The following is a 25,006-nucleotide window of genomic DNA, read 5'->3' on the forward strand; positions in this document are numbered from 1 at the left end:
AATTCCCCAGCACTGTTCCCATCCCCCCAATTCCCCAATAAAAATCTTTAAAAAAAAAGGATACTATTTAAAATTTTAAAAAGTCATAGAATAGTTAAAAATGTATTTGAGTTACCACATCATTTTCTCACCATATCAGTGATGTAAAACCTTTAAAAAACAATGTGCTAAGATTTTGTGTCTATCTCACTTAATTATAGAGTTGCTATGTTAAAATCCTCCCAAAAGGTCCTCAGCTGAATTATAAAACTTAATAGTTTTATTTAAAACTTTTTAAAAATTTCCTTTAATTTTAGACACCTATTAAGTATTGCTTTAGCTTCCTAAATTTTTCCACCCAACACCAAAACCATATAAAATACTATTGGGTTGTCGGAAAAGTCATGATGTATTTTTTCTATGTTTTTTGTTGCAAAAATGCGTCATGACTTTTCTGACAACCCAATGTTTAATGTTTTTAAAATACTTATATGTATATATTTAAGCAAATAAAATTATATCACCATAAAATGATCAAAATCAATAATTTATACATCTTGTTACTTAACAAATACAGTAGACACTTGACAGTCTCAGGATATATGCCCTAAGACCTTCAGGTATCCCCAAATTCTTGTAACTGGAAATGGCTTTCCACAAACTTCTGCCTTTCACCTGAATAAAAGTTCCATCTAGTCATGCGTATCATTTCAATATTCTCATACCACAGCCTTATCATCTTTTCCACTTTCACAATTTTCACCCTCATCTGGTGGCCATTTTTCACGTTAAAAAAAAACCCACTTCATAATACTCAGTACACATACATGTGATGATGCATCAAGAACAAGACCACAGAGAAATGCAAATATGAGAAACGAGGCTTTGGGATTAGCTAATAATTCACTCCCATATCACTGCCTGAGCACCTGTTTTCAGTCCTGACGATTCAGCAAATTACATGTCAAAGATCTTTAGGGAGCCTACAGTGAGCTGGAACTATGACTGTTAAATCTATAAATGCTCAAGGTCTCCATTAGCTTCCGATTTCTCGTTTATGTAGCATACATCATAGTGTGTCCAAAGTTGTAATCCTGGTGAGCTAATTCGGAAAACACTGGAAAAGAACTGCTCCTCTTTGAAGAATTTTGGAAACTTAATATCTCCTTCCAATACAGGAAACTGTTTTCTGATATCTGCAACATCCTGCATTGAGAGAAATACAGTAAGAATTTTAATAACACAATATTGGCGTAATGCTTCTTATACTTAAGGCTGCCATCAGAGCCCATGATATTAAGGGGGAATTGGGCAAAACTCTCTTCACTGCTTTAAAATACTAGAATATGAGCACAGCCAATAAATGAAGAAGAATAACAGGCTGTGTACCAAGACTGCAGAGTCAATAATAACATTATTGTTAAGTTAGCTACGCTTCTTTTATAGAAAGGTTCTTCCTACTTTAAGCAAAATTCACACAATTGTCATCTAATATTAAGTATTTTAAGTTTAGGAGTCAACAACTTGAATGTTATAAACTATGTAAAACTTGTGGATTTCACTGAGGGAGGAGAATAAAAGGAGGTAAAAAACTAAATGGTGACATAAAGGAAAAAAAATATAATCTTACTTAATTATTTCAGGGACCACTCCTTAATACTGCAGCCATATTAATTGGGCTCTGAATGCATGTCAAAGCTTATGTAATGAGTTATTCAGAATCTTTATAATTATTTTAGAATGTATTTTATTAGCTGAATGGCAATCTATAAAATATACAATAGAAAGGATTTCTTAATTGTGCACACATTACAGATGACTTTAAACACTAAGAGTCTATGGTCCTACTTGAAAACTAAGTTATCAACTTTTAATATTGTACTTATTTAAGGGCATGAATCATTGAGAAAAAAATGGAAAAGGATAAAACAGGTCATATGTCAGGCAGTAATAATACAAATTACAGTGTCAGTTAAAATATACACATCCATTTAGGCTTTAAACAATTGTTTTACACTCAGGATTCTTACCTTTCTGGGGTCTTCCCCAAGTGATCGTAAGTAGTACTTCTCATCCTTAAACATCCCAAAGAAAAATCACATCAGTACTCACGTAAAAATATTAGAAAGTAAAAAGGGGAGGAAACAATCTTAAAATCTAAACCTGTTAAGTCATTTTTTAAAAAGTTCCATTTTCTTACCCTTTCTACTAATGCTCTCTGGTGGCCATATAAAGAAATGTCTTTATATACTGCTTGTAATAATGACTGGATCCACAAAACATTAATTAGAATAAATTCTAAAGGCAGTATGTACATATCAACATTTTCAAAGGAAGTAATATTAATAGCTAGCATTTAGTGAGTAGTTTCTAGTCAGGCACTGTCCTAAGTACAGATTTTATTTAGTTAATTGTCACAAAACCCTATGAAATAGGTACTGTTATTTCTATTTTATAGATTAGTATACTGAGGCACAGAAAGGTAATTTGGCCAAGGTGTGAGATCTAATAAGTAGCAAAACTAACATGTATGGCATATACAATCAAACCTTACAAGTGGCTATCAGAGATACTTGTATATCTAATTCTCTTGTAAGAAAAATCCACTTACAGATATTAATGCTTTCTAAAGAAAATGTTAAAAATTACCTCTGAAATAAAGAATTCTTTATGTTTTTCCTCAGCTGCCCTCTGAACCAACTTGTCAAAAGGTAAAGTTCTGAAATAAACACAAAAGAACTCTTAATAATAAATCAAGTAATACTGCTCTAATTACTATTTACAGACCTTGTTAAGAGTTGCATAGGATCTTGTTTTATAATATCCATAAGTTTTATTATAACCTATTATGTGGAATTCTAAATTTTCAAAATTCATTTAGTGGTATGCTTATTTGACCTCACTTGTCTGAAAATTTATTTTAAAAATTAAAGATTTTTAAATCTATGGTATAGATGGGTCCTTCTCATGTCATATTCTCCTATTCCAACTTACTGTTAGAAAAATGTTTCTATGGTCTCTGGTTACCTTTGGAAATACACAAACTTTCAAGCTCTTCCTGCTACCTATTTCCAAGTGTCATGGCAAAAATGTCTTGTGATGAATGGGACAACCACTCCCGCTCCTTTGGAAGAAACAGTAGACAAGGGGTCCAATGAAGATAGTCCTTCTGGCCCTCCCTGTCTTTGGGCACCACCACAGAACACAGAAGCCGCTAACACTGTTCTCATCCCCCTGCTCCACCCTCTGTCATTTTAAGGCTTCTGAGAAATAGCTCAAGAATTCCAGTGAAGTGACCAAGTTTTCTTCTTCTTCAATATTTCTGCCTAAACGCCAGGCCCCATGCACCCTGGTGAACAGGGCTAAATATCGCAAAAGCAGTTTGTTTCCTTTACCTCACATTCTTGAGCCTGGGGGCTATCTTTTCTCCAGGTCCCATCCTATCCCTTCAACTGTCCAGAATCAAAAGTACTGCCCCCTACATGAAGATGATCCCCTATCAGCAACATCAAGACAATTAAGTCCTCAAAAGCATCTAGGTCAAAAGCCTCTCCTCCCCGCTCCCCACTGTACTCCAGCCTCCAAACCTCTAATTAAGAGTTGTAATCTTTTCACTCTCACTACCAAATAGCTTTCCACTTGAAATCTGTACTGGGAGGTGTAGAAATCCTTCCATATAAGATGATCTTGGGCTTATCTTCTCCTAGAAATGCTTTCCTAGAAACAAACTCAGTTAAGATAAATGTGGAATGTCAGCTGTGCTATCAGGTAACACTGTTTATTATAAAAATGACCCTTGATTGGTGAACTATGTCTGGACTAGAAGGCTGGTGAGTAGATAATAAATACTCGTTAGGAAGCAGAAGGAATTTGGCTTCTCTGTGTGCAGTGCAACTGCTGCAACTGAGTACGCCCCTTGGGGGAGCCTAGAAGATAAGTTCATGGGTCTTCCGTGCTACTGGTGTCTACGCTAAGGTGTTTCTCTACCACCCTCTATAGATCTGTTCCCTTACAACTAAGCTGTTACTTGGTGAGCCAAAAAAACACAAAGGCTCCTGGATTGGTATAAGGACTCCCCCTGATACTATCTTTCTAGAATGCTATTTTCTGCAAAGCCAAGTGAATCTGATGCAAGATGACGGACTAGTGAGTCCTGTGAGTGTGAATGTCAGTCTGAACTTGAGGACACTGCTGGTAATTATGTAGAGTGGGCATTGCAAGAGAAAAGAAAGGAGTCTGCCATCTACTCAGACCAATCTCCTACTGTAGTTTCTGGCTAATTATATCAATAAATACCAGGAGTGCCAAAAAACACATACACATTTTAAGAAAGGAAAACACTGTATTAAAATAGTAATATTCAATATATAGCAATAACAAAAGATGAATACAAGTCATGTGTATACATTTTTTGGCACCCTCCGTATACTTGGCATCCTCCTAGTCAATGTTTTCCATCTCTGGCCTCACTGTATACCCTTCATTCCCACCAAAGCGTCTCTGGAGAGTTTAGGAACCATGTGGAAGCCTCTCTGGCCCAGAGCTGCCTCTGCAATGGGTGCAGTTGCCCAGGCTTAGCTTTTTTCCTAGGAAGAACCCAGAAGTGTTTCAAGACTCTTACAAGAACAGGGCAGATAGAGTGGCTCAGTCCAGAGAAGCAGAACAGGAGTGCTCCCAGCAACCTTCTCCCTGAGGAGAGGTACCTGTCAGACACTCTGCAGAAGCAGAGCTGAGAGAGGGAGAAATGAATTATATGAACTGGGAAGTTCCTTGGCCCTGAGGTCCTATCTACCCCACGCATGTTTGACAAAGAAGGGCATCTTTTAATGAAGTTCTATTTGTTTGGTCTGGCACACAGACTACTAGTAAGGGAGGTGGTCTCAAAGAGGGGTTAGGATCATGGGTTCTGTGGCGTCAGGCAAACTTGGTGTAAGTCCTGATTCCATTATTTTGAGCTATATGATCTTAGGTAAGTTACTTAATGTTTTTTAGCCTCCGTGTGCTCATTTGTATAATTATTAAACTGAAGTGATAATAATGATAAATGTGTGGAGGATTTCTTACTTTCTAGTCTGTCTTTGGCCTAGATGCCTCCCTTCTTTCCTATTCCCCATTAATTGCAAAAATGACGAAGTCTATTTTTTTTCTTGCACGAAGAAAAAAATCTTGCAACTCTTTAGTAGCTCTAGTGAAAAGTTTGAAGGAAGCTGAGATAAGAGCTATTACGTAATGTATATGCTTCAGAAACAAGTTTCGAAACATTTATATAGCACATGACAAAACAGGCAACTCCAGATGAAGTTTCAATAACCATTTGTTATGGCATTAGACTCTCTGGAAAATAAACATCATTAACTGCAGGCTGAAAAACACTTACCATTCCAGCACTTTCTTCCACTTCCTTGGCTTAATAAAAAATGAAAAGTTCTTACACTTGGAAAAACTTATGGCAATTAAATTCAATTCATGGCCTATTAAAAACCAAAAATATAATGGTGAATATTCAAAGGATCAAAAACTGAGAAATGCTTTGGCAAGCTGCTATATGAGCTTGGAAAACTCTAATGAGAAAGAAATGGCCCTGGATATTAGCAGCTCTATTTCACTCATCTCTAAATTCTGGAAGAAACAGTGAGAGCTAACGCCCTTTAAAAATCAGGCTATTGTGAACTACATGGTTTTTCAATATATTGAATTTGCTGGGAACTGCACATGCTCAGAATCTGAAGGTCGTTTGTTTTTTAATTTAACATTTTTAATGAAACTCATGGGAATAAACTCAAGGGAATAAATAGTATATTAAAGCTGTAAGATTATATAGCATTTAAAGCTTTCAAATTTAGACATCCAGCAGCTTTTAACTATCTCTTACTTACTTTTAAGAGATCCTAAAACAAAATGACAATCATGAGGAAAATTAAAAGTATTTAAGGTTATTTTGTTAAAACAAAATTAAGTGTGATTTTTTTTTAAAGTTATCCGAGTTGATGAAAGATTGTACCAAACATAGCAACTACTTTATCCTATATTTCTGGAGAGGGAAGAAAAAGAAAAAACATGGGCTTATCCTTATCTAAAAACAATCTAGATTTTTAAAATTTTCCAAAAATAAGGGCATTAAAAATCGAAATAGGTTATAAAGGAAAACTTTAGAATTTGTAACTCTAGATTAACAATTAATAACATGGCAAGATCAATTAATTAATGAAGCACTGAATGAATACAGCACACCCAACTTCGGATGTAATCTAACTCGTTATGAAAATTCCCTGTTCCTTCCATGATTCCAGAAGGTATCAGGTATACACCCTATTTAACAAATGGTCTTTGGAAATGTCTTTGTATAATTATGTAACCTCACAATTTTTGTCTTTCAAAAGCCATTCTTTAAAAATTAGTAAGCTACTCCATGATTATATCAAACTAGCCAAAAGACGAAGTGCCATATGGTCTTTGTATAATGCAAAAATATTTTAAAGGTTTAAAACAAGTTATGTATATTCCCAGAGTAAACCTCAGGAGAAAATACCTATATACAAAGTTCTTACTAATGAAGTCCATCTGGGCAACTGCAGCAACATGAATCTTCACTTCTTTCGTTCCTCCAACTTGACTTAGGTAATCCACTGTCCATTTGCTTGTACAAGCCCCCAAATCAATTCCTTCCAACACTAGAGGCTTTCTCTACAAGTGGGGAAAGAGTACAAAAAAAAAAAATTGGGGAAAACCAACAATATATCAGGAGGTGTATTTGACAACAGAGGGACAAAAATAAATAAGAAATGATTCTTGATCCCACCATGCTCAAACTCAAGCCTTTTGACAATTCATACTATAACTAAAGCAGGAAGAGGACTCATGCAATGTACTTAGAACAAAATTTTAACATTAGGAATACAAAACCAAACAAAACAGCGGGACCATCAATAGCTAAGAAATAAAAATAAAAAAATCTGAATATTATTTAAGGCATTTTCATGAGTGTTACTTATAACAAAAATATAAATGATTAAAATTTGTGCTTCATAGTCAAATATTGTTTGTACCTTTTTATTTTGATACCATTTCAAACTTACGGAATAGTTGCAGAAACATCACAAAGAATTCCCATACACCCTTTACTCTAATTCACCAACTGTTTATCTAACATTTTGCCCCATTTCCTTTACCGTCTGCTCTCATTCTTGCTATGTGTGTATAGAGAAGAACATATTATTAAAGATAATTTAATTTTTTCTGAACTATTTCAGGGTAAGTTGCTGATATTAAACTCCTTTATCTCTAAACAGTAGAGAATATTTCCTGAGAACAAAGAAATTATCTTACATAACCACAGATTATCAAAATTATAGTTAACAGTCATATAATATTGTTATCTAATCCACAGGCCATACCCAAATTTTGCTAACTGCCCTAATAATATCCTTCATAATTATTTTCCCCCTATTTCTGAGATGCCACATTGCAATTAGTTGTCATGTCTCTTTTAATCTGGAACAGTTCCTTAGCCTTTTTCTTCCATGGCCTTGACATTTTTGAAGAGTACAGGCCAGTTATTTTTTAGAATGCCCTTCAGTTTGGGTTCATCTGACGTTTCTTCATAATTAGACTCAGATAATGCATTTTTGGAAGGAATGTACCACAGAAGCAATGTTGTGTCCTTAGTGCAACAAGTCAGGTGGCACACGGTACTCTGCCCTATTATTTGTGATGCTAATTTTGATCAACTGGTTAATTCTTGAATGACTCAAGTATGCCTATGACGAGTGTAAAAATCAAGATTTTTTAAAATTCTATCATCTTCTACGTTAGCTGGCATTCTAACGTCAAAATGAGCTCTAACTATTCCATTTACTTATTTTATTCATTGGGTTATAACTTACTGATATAATTTTGATGCTCAAATTATCCCAGATTTGGCCAGCAGGAGCCCCCTTTAAGCTGGGTCTTGTGACTTTTTACCCGAGCACTTCCTTGCTTTATGGCAAAATAACACAATCCAGCATCCCTTGTACTTTCTCTGCCTGAACCCTGCAGTCATTTCTTCAAGCAGCTCTGGTTTCTTTTAGTGAGGAATGCTATTTAGAAAACTATGATCTGGGTGCTAGATGTGTTCATTGCTACTGGGGTGTCTTTACTTCTAGGTCTTCTCTGTGGGCAGACCTAGGAAAGATACAGTGTGTGTATACTCATTCTCCTGCCCCAAAATACACACACACAATATATACATATATCTATATCTATTTATCTCTCTCTCCATATATACTATGTATGTATGCACACTTAATGGATATATACATGAACCATGATACTTCCAATAATGATACCTCCAATTCTGATCTTATATGACAAGGTTCATTCTAATTTTATGTATTTGTAACTCCCTTCTTTAACAGTGAGAAACCTGGTTCCTATCACCCTTGATGTTTAATAAATTGCAGAATCCCAGAATTCACAACAAGTACTTTCAGAATTACTAAGTCATAAGACTGTAAAAAACAAGTATACTAACTAGAATTCAGTATTTGTTTATAGTTCTTTTTGTCTTTAGGGTGAGAACATATAATCAAAGCGTTGTGTTAAAAAATGACTTGGGCATCCTCCCCATTACTTAGATTCACTTGTTTTTTTCATATTCTATTAGAATTTTGTTTTTTAAATCATTCCTCAACCTTGTTAATTTTATTACTATCACTTTATAGAGTGTAAAATATTAATGTGATCCCCAAAGTCAAAACTATACAAAAAGATCACTCCATACACATTCTTGCACCTTGTACTCACTCATCCCCTATAATCAGTCTCATTAATTTTTTACTTCTTTTTTGCAGTAATCAAAAACATATACTTCTTTATTCCGCCCCCTCCTTTTTTCACACAAAAAGTAGCATATCATGTATTTTCTTTTAAAGCTTGCTTTTTAAAACTATATCCTGGAAATCACTGCTATTAGTTCAGATCATCTCCCTCATTTTTTTATACCTTGGTACACCAGAGTATAAACGGACAGTTTAATCAGTCGCTCTCCTATGCACATTAGACATGCCAAATTGCCCTCCATAAGGGCTGTACCCCTTGGCATAAAGTGTGAGTGACAGTTTCTTCACAGCCTCAGCAAGAGTGTATTATTAAAGCCTTTTAATTTTTGCCAATGGTAGGTAAGAAATGGTATCTTAGTGTAGCTTTAATGTCTCTTATGAGGCAAAGTTGAACATCTTTTCAGGTTTAGAGGGCATTTTTATTGGGCTGTCAGAAAAGTGATGACGCATTTTTGCAACGAAAAACATAGAAAAATACGTCATGACTTTTCTGACAACCCAGTATCTTTTTACTTATTTATTTTTGTCAACTGCTCATGTTTTATCAGACTTCTAGCCTTTCCCCTCTTAATTTTTGAAAGTTCTTCACATACATGGGCTTTTACTGTCCTTTTATGAAATATATGTTGAAAATATTTTCACCCAGTTTGTATTTTATGTAAACTTTAATCTTTTTATTACACCTGAATTTTGAGTCACATACACCTGTATTAGAGAGGAATTTACCCATGTTCTTCTAGTATTCGTGTAGTTTCATTTTTTTACATTTAGAGCTCTGATCCCTTTGGAGATTACTCTTGTGTAAGGTGTCAGATGTAAATCTAACTATCATTTTCTAAATGACTATCTAGTCATCCCAGCACCATTGATTTAAAAGTTCATCTCTGCCCCAGTGATTTTTACATTGTCATGTTCATTACATGCTAAATTTCCATATGAATGGAAATTTATATATATATATATATACACACATATATATATATATATATGGATATGTATTATATATATATATTGATATATACCAGGAGTGCCAAAAAAAAGTATACAAGTGGACACTTTGGTCAATTTTGCTCACACAGTTGTTAACCATAATCAGAAGTGTCTGGACATTGATGGTAACCACTTTGAGCACCACTTGTAATTGCAGAAGTCAAACCTGACTTGTACTCATCTTTTGTTATCAGTATATATTGAGTATTACAATTTTAAGTTTTTTCCTTTCTTAAAATGTGTATACATTTTTTGACACCCTCTGTGTATATGGACACACACACACACACACACACACACACACAGGGTTGTCGGAAGTCATGACGTATTTTTTCTGTTTTTCGTTGCTTACAGACTTTCTATTCCTCTGGTCTGTCTAGTCATGCACCTGTACCACACTGTAAATTATCAAAACATTTAAAATCTGACAGGAGTATACCCCTCATAGCATTACCTTAGTGTTTCCAAGTAGCAAGGTCTAGTTTTGCCATTTTGTTATTAATTTCTAGTTTTATTACATTATGACCAGAGTGTTGTTTGTAATTTTCCACTTTATGAAACTTAGTGATGCTGTCTTTGTGACATATGTCTAGTGTGGGGAAGATTAAGTTACAAAATACGTTTTGCTATGCATCTTACTTAGCACTTCCACATACATCATTCGATATTCACAATACTGCCCTGCAAGGGCACATTCTGAGGTGGGGGTGGAGTGGGCAACAACAACCCATTCAGCACTAGTCCCCCAAATAAATGAGAGCTTGAATCTTCCCTGTAGGTTGCTAACTCCTAAAAGAAAAACCAAAAAAAAACCCCAAAAACAACAAAACAAAAACTTCATCCCTGATTTTTATAACACTCAGAACTGCAGCTCTATGACCATCGTTATAGGTGTAAACATCAAGTAAAACTGCTGAGGGTGTTTTCTACCATCAACAGACTAACTGTAAACTTGTGGATTTTTTTTTTCTTTACATATCTGCTGGGCTCTTTATTCTCGGTTTTTGGAACCTTGGACTCCCTTGCAAAGCACTGCAAGTAAAAATACTATTTTCCCCTTAATATTTTTCTGTTTTCTTTTAAAGAACTAAGGTTCGTATTACACATATAAGAGATTACAACGTTTGAACTAGAACCCAGATTAGTTAGAATCCAAGACCAAGACCAGTGGTCCTGGGGGAGTCCCATTGCTTCTCCTTTTGGCTCAGTACAGCGAAAAATTACTCCTTTAAATCCAGTAACTCAAGTGGACTCACAGGAACCGTTCGCGCCAACAGCGGGACGCAAAACCTCTAAACTTTAGAAAACCTAAAGGAAAATAGAGATGGGGCAGAGGTGGCGGTGGAGAAATCTCCATTGCCATGGTAACGGCAAAAGACTACGTAATAGGACTACTGCAAGGCCATCCTTCGCAGCGATGAGGGTTTAGTAGGCAAAACTTTTCTCAAACTCAGCTCTGTGCGGTTATCCTGCTTCCCAAAATCGTGGAGCCGTTCTCTCCGGGAAATGCAATATATTGTAGATGAACCAGCTGACATCCTCCATGCTCCTCTCCTTGGCCGCAGAGCTAACCAGGCATTTTCAGCTGCCCGCCGCCTCCTCCCCACACGCTGGGTCGCAAGAAACCAATTCGGGGCCCATTCGAGTGGTAGGGGCAGATATCTGCCGGCTTCCTGCGATCCGACCCGCGCGAGGGCCTCACCTGCGGGTAGAGGTGCTGCATAAAGTGCTCCTGCGAAACGTCCTCGAGCCGAGGTACTGGGAAGCGCTGCGGGGCCATCGTCGCTGATGCTCGTCCTTTTCCAAGTCCCAGAAGCCTCTGCCCTAACCACGTTCTTCAACTTGCGATCCGCCCGGAAACAAGACCCGGAGAGAAAAGGTCCGCAGGGCCAATGAACTCGCGAGAGCACCCGGTTCCGACCGCTGGGCTGGAGGGCTCTGTATGGATCGTGTGTGGAGAGCCGGGGTGGGGCGTACTCACCAGAGGCGGCAGCAACAGGCCGGCTTTACTCTCCAGTGTCTTTCTCTGAACCCTGCTGAGGTAGTTTCCCACCGACTTTCTTTCGACACAGCACAGGCAAGCACGGGGTGAAAGGTCACGAAAATGGCGCTGGCCGCTCGTCTTTTACCCCGCTTGCTGCTTTCTCGGCGGTTGCCCGGCGGGGTCGCCGGATCCCGGATTCCCGATGCAGCCAAGATGAAGCCGCCGTTGGCTGGAGTTTGCTATACCTGTCGCTGCCACATTGGCTCGGGAACGACCCCATTTCCTCGATTCACTTGGGCTTCGGCAGCCTCCGCTCTGCCTGTTCAGGGCTCCCGGCTTCCCCTGCTCAGCCCGCCCGGACTCTCCGCAGCCCTCCCCGCTTTCCCTGCCAGCCCTCGGCGCAGCTACAGCACTGGGGAGCAGCCCCAGCAGCGCCAGAAAACCAAGATGATCATTCTGGGGTTGTCCAATCCCATCAACTGGATTCGGACTCGAATTTACGCCTTCCTTATCTGGGCCTATTTCGACCAAGAGTTCAGCATCGCAGAATTCTCAGAGGGAGCGAAGCAGGTTTGTTTATTTCCCTGAAGTTGACCTCTACGCCTCTCATGCATGCAACTAAAATATTACACGTAACGGTATTTAGCGGTGAGGTGTCCTCGCTGAGCCTCAAATTATCAAACGTGGGTAGTGACCCTGGCACCGAGCCCTTGGGGCCACTTCTTGACTTCTATGAAGCTTCTGCTTCTGTTTGCCGAGGAGGGATTGGATTGAAACATCAGGGTGAAGTCCCCCAATTACCTTTTCCACTCAACAGGATTTGAATCAGAAATGGATTCAAAGCCCATGTCTGCCACTTAAAAGTTATATGGCTTTATCTTATCTGAACATGATTATCTGCAAAATGAAAAAGACAGTGCCTGGCATATAGTAGGCACTCCATAAGTGTTTGTTGAATAAATGAATGATTGGGTGAGATTGTTTTGAAGAGTAAATGAGAACAGTTTTAAATTGCTATAATGTCATTTTGGGTAGAAAGACAAAACTTCCCACCGGAGCTCCGTTGCCCTTTACTTGTCTTACCCCCTACCCTCAACCCTCCCCATCATACTGCTAAAAAATTACGTAGAGATGAGCAGTTTTTCCCTTTCAAAGAATTTGCTGAGATAGCCTGGTCGCTGATAAATGCACGGCAGTCTGCACACTGAGAAATAGCTTTTGGTGATTCATACCCCTGACCCTGACAGTCCTGTCCCTCTTTCTGAGTGGCAGAGAATGTGCTTTGATGACAGTAAAAGGGAAGATATCATGTCATATATAGACATCAATGGAGAGCAGGGTCGGTGAAGCTAATAAAGCCATCATTAGCTCCTTGCCACATGTCTGTCACTTTGGGTCCTGAGATTATTTGCAGATTTTGTGTATACATGTATTTTTCTAGGATCAAAGTCCATCTGTAACTTTCTTTTGAATCTCTTAGAGAGTTTGTCATTCCCAAACATTTCAGAACTATTGCTCAACAATAAAAGCCATAGTTTATTTCCCAGTTCATACCTCCATGTACCTTAAAATTATGCCGTCAAGCGTAGTCATTTTACATTTGATTGTATACTGGTATTGATATGTTTACTCCTATTTTATTTCAGATTATTTCTGTAAACACAGTCATTTATGTTTATTTAGGTGACCTGTGTTATAAATTAAATGTTATAATCAGTGTCAACATTAACTTCTGCTTCCTGCTTTCCTGAGTAAACTCTTCAATGCTTTGTGTGTTTATTAAAAAGTTAAAAAGCAAAGAGCAACTTGATTAATAGTATCAACATCACCTCTGCTCATGTCAGTTCTCAAAATATTTTGTCCCTGTAGAGGTAAATTGGCGTGATCCTATTATTCTCAACAATAATACCCACTGATGACGTGAGCTTGTCTACTTCATAACACACATGACTGTACCTGTTCATTTATGTGTTAATAAGGAATGGAAATCATCTCCCTACTGTAGTCAGGAATCAGGCCTTAGTCCCTGTTTCCTCTGAACACAGAGGACCATGGGACACTTTTTAGTCCTAACTCTCTGATCTTAGAGGTCCTCCAGCTGTTAGCTATTTTAGCACCCCTTTTTGCTATTAAGTAGTATCTCCACCCCTTCGTTAGCCAGTTGGTATGCAGTTTTGCCTCACCTAAGTCAATTTTTGTGCATTTAGCTAGTCTAATATCCAGAAAAGGATGTTTACCGATTCCCTTAAATCAGAGGTTACTTAACATATTTTTCAGATCAAGCAAATCAGTTCTTTAACACCTAAGATTTAAAAGGACATGGCTTAAAAACCTCCCAACTGTTGGGTTGTCGGAAAAGTCATGACATATTTTTTCTGTGTTTTTCGTTGCAAAAATGCATCATGACTTTTCCGACAACCCAATAGATTTCATAATACACACTGTACCTTCCTTTGCATAGATATAATTCGAGGGCTTAGAAATAATCTGGTGTAAAAACATCAGCTAGTGTATCTCCTCTCATTGGCTCCACTTCCCCTTTCTCCTTAGGCTGACCTCCCAGCAATAAGATGTTATGTTGGGTTGTGAACATCAAGTTATCAATTAGATCATGTTGATTAAAACTTGTTTTTGTTAATCATAGAACATGAAAAGGAAAAGACACCTTAGGGCTTATCATTCTAGTCTACTACTCCTTTGCAGGTGATAAAACCAAGTCCCAGAAAGGTAAAATGATTGGCTCAAGGATGCATAGCTAGTAAATGCTGAGGTGCACTGTCCGGTGACCCATTCTGCAAGCAGTCGTGGTCCTCCAGAGCCACCAAAATTGAGATGGTGAAGTACAATATAGACAAGCTTTTATTCATCACTTGAGCCAGGGGAATAGGTGGTCCAACACTATAAATTACTATAAACTCCACAGACCCTGCTCTCCATTGATGTGTATATGATATCTTCCCTATTACTGCCATCAAACCACATTGATCATATACTGTTGTTTTCCTGTATCTTGCTTACACACTTTAACCTTTTCTATGAGAAAGAGGGCTATTTCCTAGAAGGCTTTAGGTTAGACACTCCTATGTTTTCAAGGCCTTATCAGGGCAGCTTACAACAGTTCTGACACTAGCTCCCCAGATTTAATGTAGACCCCATGGGTTAGGGGCTCAGTCCCACAAGACTGGCTCCACTTCAGACACCAATCCCAAGTCCTGCCTCCCATACTTTTGACCAACCAGCTATAAATCAGGGCTTCCCACATCCCCCTTCCTCGGGTTCAATAATTTGCTAGAATGGCTCACGGAACTCAGGAAAGCACTTTACTTTCTACTTCTAATTTATTATAAAGGAACAGCCAAATAGAAGAGATGTACGTGGCAAGGCATGTGGGAAGGGGTGTGGAGTTTCCATGGTCTCTCCTCCTCCCTCACTTGCACTTGTCACCAACCTGGAACCTGTCCTAATCCCTTCATTGAGGGTTTTTATGGAGATGCCACTATGTAGCCATGAATGATTAAATCACTGGCCACTGGTGATTAACTCAATCCCCAGCCCAGCTGTCTTCTCTGAAGGTCTGGAGGTGGGGCTGAGAGTTCCAACCCTCTAATCATCCCTCTAATGGTTGCTTCCTCTGACAACCAGCTTCCATCTCCCAAGAGTCACCTGGTTAGCCTAAAGTCAGGTATGGTTGAAAGGGGTTTGTTTTAGGAGCTCTGTGCCTGGAACGAGAATGAAGGCCAAATATGTATTTCTTATTACATCGCACTATCACACCACTGATATGTGCATATATCTTCCCTATTATTGCCCTCAAATCACATTAATCACATACTGTTTGTTTTCCTATATCTTGCTTGCACATTTTAGCTTTTGCTATGAAAAAGAGGGCTATTTCCTAGAAACCTCTTTACGTTGGATACTCCTGTATCATCAAAGCCTTATCAGGGCAGCCGCCAAATGGTTCATTATTACCTTATAGGATAATTTTCTTAGGTGTGTGATCTTCCTTGGCCACACAAATTAGAATCTAATGGTTGAGTTTCAACATGATGGTTATGTTCTTTGTTCCTTTTTACCAAAATATCACCCATCTTCCATACACGGAGTCTTACTAAAACATATAGTATCTCTGAACCCTGAGGGCCTTTAAGTGTTTGCAAGGGGTACTTTAATCCATTGGATGTGTGCGTTTCTCAAAATTCAACTCCACTGTTATACTAGTTTTGCTAGGGCTGCCATTAGGGTTGCTTAAACTACAGAAGTTTTATTTTCTCACAGATCTGGAGGTAGAAGTCCAAGATCAAGATGTTGGCAAGTTTGCTTTCTTCTGAGGCCTCCCTCCTTTGCTTAGAGATATCAAGCTGCCATCTGGCTGTGTCCTCACTTGGTTTTTCCCTCTACACGTGTGCCTCTGGTGTGTCTTTGTCCAAATTTCCCCTTATAAGAATAACAATCAGATTGGATTAGGGCCTACCCTCATTGACTTAGTCACCTTTTTAAAGGCCTATCTCCAAATATAGTCACCTTCTGAGGTATTGGGAGTTAGGGCTTCAGCATATGAATTTGGGAGAACACAATTCAGCCCATAGTAATTATTCAGTATTGTCTCTGATATGCTTGTGCATCATTTCTCCCGCCAGTTCTTCAGATTTCATCTTAGATGTTACTTCCTTTAGGAAGCCCTCTCTAATCATTCTAGAATGACATAAGTGGCTCATCTGTATGTTCCCAAATCATCCTGTTCTTATCCCTATCATAATTCTTGAACTTGACAGTTTACTTGCCTCTCTCTCTCCTTGAGTAGACTGAAAACCCCTTGAAGATAAAGTCAAATCTTATGCACAGTTTCATTTCTCACTGCTGGGAATTTGGAGGATTGCAGTTGGCTCCCCTCCACACACACACTTTAAAATGGGACCTCATACTTCAAAATTAGAACCCACTGTAGTAGACTGTGAACTCATTATCTTTTCTGATACTTTCCGAAGCCTGCCTTATGTCTCTTAATAAGGTTCAGACTGTAACCCAGATCTCCAGACTCCCAGTATAGTCTAGATTCTATCTGTATGATGGGGGGAGGCAGGGAGGTCATCATATAACACTCAGGATGGTTGATTACTTCATCACTGTTTTAAAAGGAAATATATAGGATTTTTATTGAGGATCTAGTGAGTATACCACACACTATCTTTTCCCAGGTCCTGAGAGTGGATACATAATTAGCTGTTTACTCACTTACTACTATATCTGTGCAAAGGCATTTGAGAAAAGAACAGCCAACCAACTAGGAGTCATGCCTAACATTGATATCTTAATGTTTGACATTGTTTATCGCTTTTTTCATAAAATAGTCTTTGTTACACTTAGCCATTTAAGTTTGAGCATCGTACATTGTATGGTATTTTGCATGTTGTTTTGAAATAATCACCACCACCTTCCCTCCTCTATTTTTTTTAAGGCTTTTGCTCATGTGTCCAAGTTGCTGTCACAGTGTAAATTTGATCTTTTGGAAGAACTTGTAGCCAAAGAGGTAAAGTATACTTTTAATTTTCCTTTAAAAATAAACGTATTATTTTCTTGCAACAGAATGATATATAGTATTGTACATTGTTGTTATTTATGCTTAAAAATACTATGTGTGCCATCAGCCAAAGTAGAGTCCCTTCAAAGTAGAGTACTCTTTTGGGTACTTTGGGTCATATAAAAACATAGAATGACTTGCTACTTAAGTTATAAGTAAGTAAATAGGATGTCTTTCAGTTGTTCTTATAGAGAATGTACTGTTAGGAATTACCTAGTTGAATAGCTAGATGCTTTCAACCTTGCTTTTGAAGATGAATAAATACAGTAGTAAATTTAAAAATAGGTTTAGCAAAATTCATTCCATGAAGAATTCACCATGCTTTTGAAAAGCTTTCGAAAGCTCGATAGCTGAATTACGCTTTTCTTTTTCCAAACATAGGTACTAAAGGTATTGAAAGAAAAGATCACTTCACTACCTGAAAACCATAAAAACGCCCTTGCTGCCGACATAGATGAAATTGTGTATACATCAACAGGAGACATCTCCATTTACTATGATGACAAAGGTAATACTGGAGCATAGTCAACTTCAAATGATCCACCATTGTCCAGATAAGCTAAACTACCGGATCATCAGGAAATAGTGGGGGTTGTTTGTCCAAGTGGATATTTATAGAGAAAATAATATATTCATTCTTTAAAGACTTACCTCTGGAAGAGTTGAGATATGGTAATAGTTTCTTATGCCCTTCTACCTGGAACTTTTCCCTATTACTATTTAATTCACAGGAGAGTATTGTCACTTAAGTGGATGAAAACAGTCTGTTTAAGACAAGCTGCTCCTGTGTATCAAATTAAATATATCTGTGTTTCAGATTTCCTAACTTTACGGAAACAATCGAGCATTTTAAATGTCCAGCTGTATGTTAAACAGAAGGAGTACAATAAAAAGTAAATATCAGCTAAAGACTGTTTCCAAACTAAGGTTAATTGCAGAACTCCCAAATTGGGAGACAGTTTAAAAAGTTGAAAAGTTATCTGCTATCTGATGCATATATGTTCCCTATAACATTCCTGAAAATTTATTGACTTATTCCTACAAATATTTGCATATGTGTTATGTGCCAGGCACACAGGAATCTGGACTTGGCTTACACACTTCTGAAAGCAATTCTGATTTGGACTCTTAATAGTTAAAATTTTTTTTCATGCACATGTTAATTTGAAACATTTAGAAAGGTACATATTTTTTATAAATATTTGTTCCTCCCCTAATATTTCAAATTGCACTTTAGCACCATGGTCACTACCTGATTTTTATACAGGACATTGTCATAAGCACTAAACCTAGCAAAGTGAGTTAAGGTAGAATAGAAGTCTTTCTTCTTTCTGACAGTTGGGGTTAAGTTAATTACTTAGCAGCAATTAATGTTCTTCCCCTTCATTTTTGGTTTGACAACAGATATGTTATAATTTTAGAAAATGCCACAAATTGACAATAATGCAGTATATGTAGTAAATAGTACATGCTCAGTAATTAGTGGCTATTATTACTGCAATGAAAAGAGGGCCAATATGTCATAAACCCTAAGAGAATTTTCTAAAAATTAAAAGGTATCAATGCAGGTATCTTGTTAGGCTAGAATAAGCACAGAATTTGATCTGTAACAACTGTGTAACTACTGCCACTTTCTGATTTCATTTCGGCTGTATGGGTGATAGATTATTGTGATTTGTATTTGTATGTGTGTGTGTGTTTTTTCCCTAAGGAAGGAAGTTTGTTAACATCCTGATGTGCTTTTGGTATCTAACCAGTGCCAACATCCCCAGTGAAACTTTAAGTGGAGCCGGTGTCTTCCAGGTTAAGTTGGGGGATCAGAATGTGGAAACGAAACAGCTTCTTAGTGCGAGCTATGAGTAAGTCTAATCATATTTCATTGTTTCCTTTCTCTAGAAAATGGAAGGTAGTATGAAGGTATGAAAACTAAAGGGAGCTTTAGGGAAAAATGATTGAAATTTTTCAGGTTATTTATGAAGAGAAAAAATCATAATGACATCTGGCCATGAAGCAGGAGCATTCAGAAATTAGAAAGAGGTAATATTTCTGAGTGTAAACTGTGTTTCAGGTGTCTACTGCTGCATTACAAACCACTCCAAAACTCAGTAGTTCCAACAGCTCATTTTTTTGGCCTGCTATTTTACTGCTCAAGAATTTTGTAAAGGCTCAGCTGTGAGGTTTTCTCTGCTTCACCTGGCATCACCTGGGGTCGCAGGGGCTGGAGGATTCATTTCCACAATGGCTACTTCATTCACACGTGCAGCACCTGGGTGCCCCCTGGCTTCTCCACATAATGTCTCATTCTCCAAGGCCTCCCTTCGTGGCTTGGGCCTGTGGTTGTCTCAGGTTCATTACATGTTTTATGCTGGTTGGCTTTCAAGAGACAGAAGACAGAAGATACTAGACCAGTAAAGGGCTATGCCCAGGATTGGAACAACATCGTTTCCACCATAGTCCACTGGTCAAAGCAGTCACGGGACCTGCACCATTAAAAGGGCCTGGAGAAATCTCCACCTCTTGATGGGGCAACAGCAAGTTCCCATTGCAGAAGAGCACACTGGATGGGAGACACAGTTATAGCCATCAGTGGAAAATAAAATCTACCATCATTGGCATGTGGATTATTCACTCACTGAGTACTTTTATTGACCATCTCCCATTTACCCAGTTCTCTGTTAGGGGCTTAGATACAAAATTGACAGGTTCTGCCCTTAAGGAGGTACTGTCTAGTGGGAGGTTAGCAAATTGTTTAAAAGAGACACTATAGTGTATTTTTGTGCTGATAAAATTTGGAGCAGTGAACAAGTCAAGCAAGTTCAATGGAGACTTAATTGTATATTTAAATACTCATTTAATTTAAATCTACTAAGTTGTCTATTTTGAGACATTTATAATTAACGCTATAATCAATACTAACCTTTGCTTCTTCTCATATTCCCTACTAAGACCATGGGCAGCTCATAAACACTTATTTTCAAGATTGATCTAGTATATATAAAACAAATTCCACTAAAGTGCTGTTTTAATCACCAATTTATTTCTCCTCCTATTAGGCATATGTTATAGCTGGTATTTAACAACAGAATAATACTCTAATTTCTCTCAAGGACTGGCAGATGTTGGAGTGTAGATCAGTCCATTAAAAATACTCATTTTAGTTGACAGTGTACTTCTAATTTTGTGGGATTTTTTTGTGATTGAATTGGTAGATTAAACTTTTGTTAATTTTAATTTTTATTTACCATCGACCATTAGCTTATTGCTAAAAGCTGCCTCTAATGTACACTTGCAGAGTATATAGTTATGTAAGAACTATTTGGACTAATGTAAGATTCACATTATTTGTAATTTTTTTCTGAGATTTCAGAGGGAGTTTACAAAAGGAGTAAAGCCTGACTGGACCATTGCACGGATTGATCACTCAAAGTTATTAGAATAAACTTTCTTGAAAAAATTAGATGATTGGACTTTCAGCAATTGCTGTGAAAACTAAGGAAGAAAAGTTTTGGATCATTTGATCTTCACTTAGTCAAGTCTGTGGATTACTTTTGTATTATTTTGAAATACTCCTTGTAGTATATTGGCATGATACAGTAAAGCATTTTCCACAGATTGTTGTCACCTTCTATAAAAGAGAACAAAATAAAGAAACTACAGTAGCTCATCGTTGGTGTCATATTCAGTATTATTTCTAATGTTACATATATATGTGTATATACACAAACTAATTTTATAGAAAATAAGGAATAAAAGAAAACTACACATTTCTAATTTAATAGCCCTTAAATATTTTATTTGTAATTAATATATTTATACCAATAATTCAAGTTAAGTATAAGGTTCATTTTTAAAATTTAATGCTGCTTTTGATTACCTCTGGTCACTGGCTAGATGAGAAGGAATGGATGGAATTATAGCAGATTGGTCACTGCAGAACTAAAGATCAGTGAACTTGAAGCTTTGTAAAGCACAAAGAAAAGAAAACAGAACAGCCCATCAGCCACCTGTGGGATAATAGCAAGTCTCTTAACATACCTGTATTTGGAGTCCTAGATGTTGCGGTAGGGGAGATAAAAACAATATAAGAAATAATGTCGAAATTTTCTTAATTGATGAAAACTGTAAACCCACATATCTAAGAGAGTCAACAAGCAGGATAACACATAAAACCTCACTGAGGTACATCATAATCAAATTGTTGAAAACCAGAGAAAAATGTAAAATCATCAGGAGAAAAAATTCCATTGCAGAGAATGACTGCATTTTTTTTTTTTCTTCAAAGGATGTGAGTTAGAAACCTTGGCATGACATCTTTAAAATGCTGAGAGGAAAAAAAAAACCTGTTGACCTAGAATTCAAAAATATATAAAAAAGGTGAGAAAAGATTTTTTCAGACAGGGAAAAGACGAGAGAATTTGTTGCCAGTATACCTGTTTTATAAGAAATGTTGAGGACCAATGGGCAGAATAGATTCAGAAATGGACCCATGCACACTGGACAGTTGATTTTTATTTAAGGAATTGGTTCACAAGGTTGTGGAGGCCGATACGTCCAAAATCTGCAGAATTAGCCAGCAGACTGGAGACCCAGGGAAGAGTTGATGCTATAGTTTAAGTCTGAAACAAGTCTGCCGGCAGAATTCCTTCTGGAAGAATCAGTCTTTTTCTATCGAGACCTTCATCTGATTGAATGAGGCCCACCCATATGATGGAGGATAATCTGCTTTATTCAAAGTCCACTGACTTAAATGTTAATCTCCTCTAAAAAACACCTTCACAGAAACATCTAGAGTAATGTTTGACCAAATATCTGAGTTCAGTGTCCTAGTCAAGTCAACAGATTAAATTACCACAGTACACAACTATGTACTCTCCCCTTAAAAGTCAAAAAAGGTTAACCTTTTGCCATATTGTTTCATCTCTCCCGTTCTCTACACACAGACACACACAAAAATCTGGTACTAGATTCCATTGTGTGTGTTAGGGAGGGGTTTCCCCATACCATGAAGCAATTCTGGGATGCCACCTGGGTGTCCTACAGTTCAACTCAATTCTGACATTACCTATCTGGAGATAGTGCCAGATTCCACTGGTTAAGGATTCAGTCCTACAAGACTGCCCACCCCACTCCCTTCAGATGCCAATCACAAGTCCAGGTGGTCACCTGGACCTCTGACAACAGACTGTAGATTGGAGGTTGCAAAGACCCCCTCCTTGGGTTCCATTAATTTGCCAAAACAGCTCATAGAATTCAGCGAAACATTTTACTTACTAGATCACCCATGTATTATACAAAGACTGAACTCAGGAACAGCAGAGGGAATGGATGCATAGGGCTAGGACTGTGGGAAAGGGTGTGGCGCTTCCATGCCACTCTCCACACCTGCAAGGATTCGCCAACCTGGAAGCTCTCTGAACCTCATCCTTTTGGGGTTTTGTGGAGGAGTCATTACAAAGGCAATTGATTTAATCATTGGCTGTTGGCTATTGATTCAACCACCATCTCCTCTCTCCTCCCTGAAGTCAGGGAGATGAGACTGAAAGTTCCAACCCGCTAATCACATGGTTAGTTTTGGAAACCAACTCCACATCCTTAGGTGCTTTCCAGAAGTCACCTCCTCATCAATATAAACTTGGGTATGGTTGAAAAAGTTTGTTATGAATATCAGGACACCTTTATCTCTCTTATCACTTAGGACATGCCAAGGGTTTTAGGAGCTCTATGCCAGAGCTCCTAAATGTGGGATAAAGATGTGGGATAAAGACCACACACATATTATAAATCACAACATCACACATGCACAGTTTTTATCTAAAACATTTTAAAGTAAGTTTTGGGCATACTGTTGTTTTAAGCAACTAAGTTTTTAGTAATTTGTTATATCAGCAACAGGAAAATTAATATACAACATGATCCTTGCACAAATCGGTATTACATAATAGTTGGCAAATGATGAATCTCTAATTCTATGTTTTCTACTGGCATCATCCTATAAAACAGAGCCCCCTTCCCTTTATTTTTAAATATCTCTACAAATGCATGAATTTTAATCATCCAATGTAGTATCAATTACAGTTATTACTCTTCTTGATGCTTCAATAGCCCCCAGTTTGGCCAGTGTGAGCCCCTACAATCTTTCTGCTCTGGCAGGTTAAAGAGTAACTTGACCCTGTTGTTAGCCTTTGAGTGCTTCTGCACTTTCTGCATAACAATATGTCCCAGGATCTTTTGTTCGTTTCCTGCCTCAGACCTGAAAAATCAGTGACTTCTCCAAGGAGTCGTGATTTCCTCAGGGCCATTGCTATACACTGAATGTTTATGCACATCCCACCCCCGAAATTCTCATGTTGAAATCCTACTCCCCAGTGTGGTGGGAGGTGGGGACTTTGGGTGGGGTTAAATCATGAGCGTGGAGCCCTCATGAGCGGGATTAGCGCCCTTATAAAAAAAGAACCCCGAAAGCTTCCTTAGGTTCTGCCACGTGAGGGCACAGTGAGAAGATGGCTAACCAGGAAGTGGGTTCTCAACAGACACTGAACCTGCTGGCCCTTTGATCTTGGACTTCCCAGTCTCCAGAACTGTGAGAAATAAATGTTTGTTGGTTAAGCCACTCAGTCTATGATGTTTTTGTTATAGCAGCCTGTACAGATCAAGACAGGGATGATGTTTAGAAACTAAGATTTGGGCATCTTGAAGTATTTTGACATCTTATGTCTGCAAGAAAATGTTCATATTTATAAATATTTGAGATTTTGGATCATTTATCTAAAGGATCATTGGGAGTGCTAACTGTGGACTATTTGCCTTTATTTCTGTCAACATTATTTAAAATACCCCTCCCCCATTACTCTCTATGTCCTAACCCAGGTTTATTTCAGTTTATAACATGTATCGCATCTGACATTATAGTATATCTTACTATGTTGATTTGTTCCATTGTCTGTCTTTCCAACTAAGGCAGGAACTTTTTCTACCTTGAGCCTGGAACAATATTGGTACATAATAGAGCTCAGTAAATATTAGCTGAAAGAATAAAAAATGAGTGAACCTCACTACTGTTGAATTCCCTGACTCACGTGACAGGAACATGTTCCTGTTGCTTTTGATTTGATGCCCCAGCAAGCTAAATGTGATGTATTAGGTACAGTCCCCCTCTCAAGGGGTGTATGGTATTATTGGGTATGTGACCTTGCTTTTATGGTCCTGTAATAAATGTCATTTATCCTAAACACCACATGGTGGAGCTAATTGTGTACGGAATCTAAATACTGGAGGCAGCAATGATCCTGATAAGGCCTGAAGTCCCCAAGCAGTGAGAGGATTGCTTTGTTTACCGATAGGTTTTTGTAGATACATATAGGAAACTACTCAACAAAAAAGTTTTACGATTAGGGAGACCACTTCATGGACAGTGGAGATTCTTGAGCATTGCAGTGTACGCCTAAAGCTGAATACTGAATGTCAACTAAATTTAATATATATTAATATATAGTCACAGGATGTGGAGTACCGCATAGGAATAGAGTCAATGGAATTGTTAACAGCTATATACGATGTCAGAGGAGTAGTAGATTGGGGGAGGGTGTTATCACTTTGTGAGGGGTGTAAATGTCTAACTAGTACATTGTTTTGTGCACCTGAAACTAATAAAAA

The 25,006-nt window shown here is 37.9% G+C and overlaps 2 protein-coding genes across 2 annotated transcripts in view; one reads left to right on the forward strand and one right to left on the reverse strand.

Moving 5' to 3' along the window:
* TYW5 (tRNA-yW synthesizing protein 5) overlaps positions 1–11,591 on the reverse strand; it is a 16,645-nt gene extending 5,054 nt beyond the window's left edge. The window contains exons 1-5 of the mRNA XM_019635642.1: positions 11,491–11,591; positions 6,509–6,663; positions 2,629–2,698; positions 2,010–2,054; positions 1,048–1,185 (exon numbers count right to left, since the gene is read on the reverse strand). Coding sequence (XP_019491187.1) covers positions 1,048–1,185; positions 2,010–2,054; positions 2,629–2,698; positions 6,509–6,663; positions 11,491–11,568 — 486 coding nt within the window. The 5' untranslated portion in view covers positions 11,569–11,591. The remainder of the gene's footprint in view (positions 1–1,047; positions 1,186–2,009; positions 2,055–2,628; positions 2,699–6,508; positions 6,664–11,490) is intronic.
* Positions 11,592–11,872: 281 nt separating this feature from the next.
* Positions 11,873–21,019, forward strand: MAIP1 (matrix AAA peptidase interacting protein 1). The gene is made up of 5 exons (XM_019635643.1): positions 11,873–12,342; positions 17,231–17,302; positions 17,735–17,861; positions 19,065–19,212; positions 20,714–21,019. The coding sequence occupies exons 1-5, from the start codon at positions 11,893–11,895 to the stop codon at positions 20,790–20,792; spliced, it is 876 nt and encodes a 291-aa protein (XP_019491188.1). The 5' UTR covers positions 11,873–11,892; the 3' UTR covers positions 20,793–21,019.
* The last annotated feature ends 3,987 nt before the right edge of the window (positions 21,020–25,006 follow it).

The sequence above is a fragment of the Hipposideros armiger genome, unplaced genomic scaffold (assembly GCF_001890085.2).
Source record: "Hipposideros armiger isolate ML-2016 unplaced genomic scaffold, ASM189008v1 scaffold_23, whole genome shotgun sequence".
NCBI lineage: Eukaryota > Metazoa > Chordata > Mammalia > Chiroptera > Hipposideridae > Hipposideros > Hipposideros armiger.

What these genes read in the sequence shown, in the direction of transcription:
- MAIP1 (XM_019635643.1), top strand. Translation starts at nt 11,893, where the DNA reads ATGGCGCTGGCCGCTCGTCTTTTACCCCGCTTGCTGCTTTCTCGGCGG. An exon ending in AAGAACTTGTAGCCAAAGAG is followed by an intron (nt 17,303 to 17,734) that starts GTAAAGTATACT and finishes TTCCAAACATAG; the next exon opens with GTACTAAAGGTATTGAAAGA. An exon ending in CTTCTTAGTGCGAGCTATGA is followed by an intron (nt 19,213 to 20,713) that starts GTAAGTCTAATC and finishes TTTTTTTCTGAG; the next exon opens with ATTTCAGAGGGAGTTTACAA.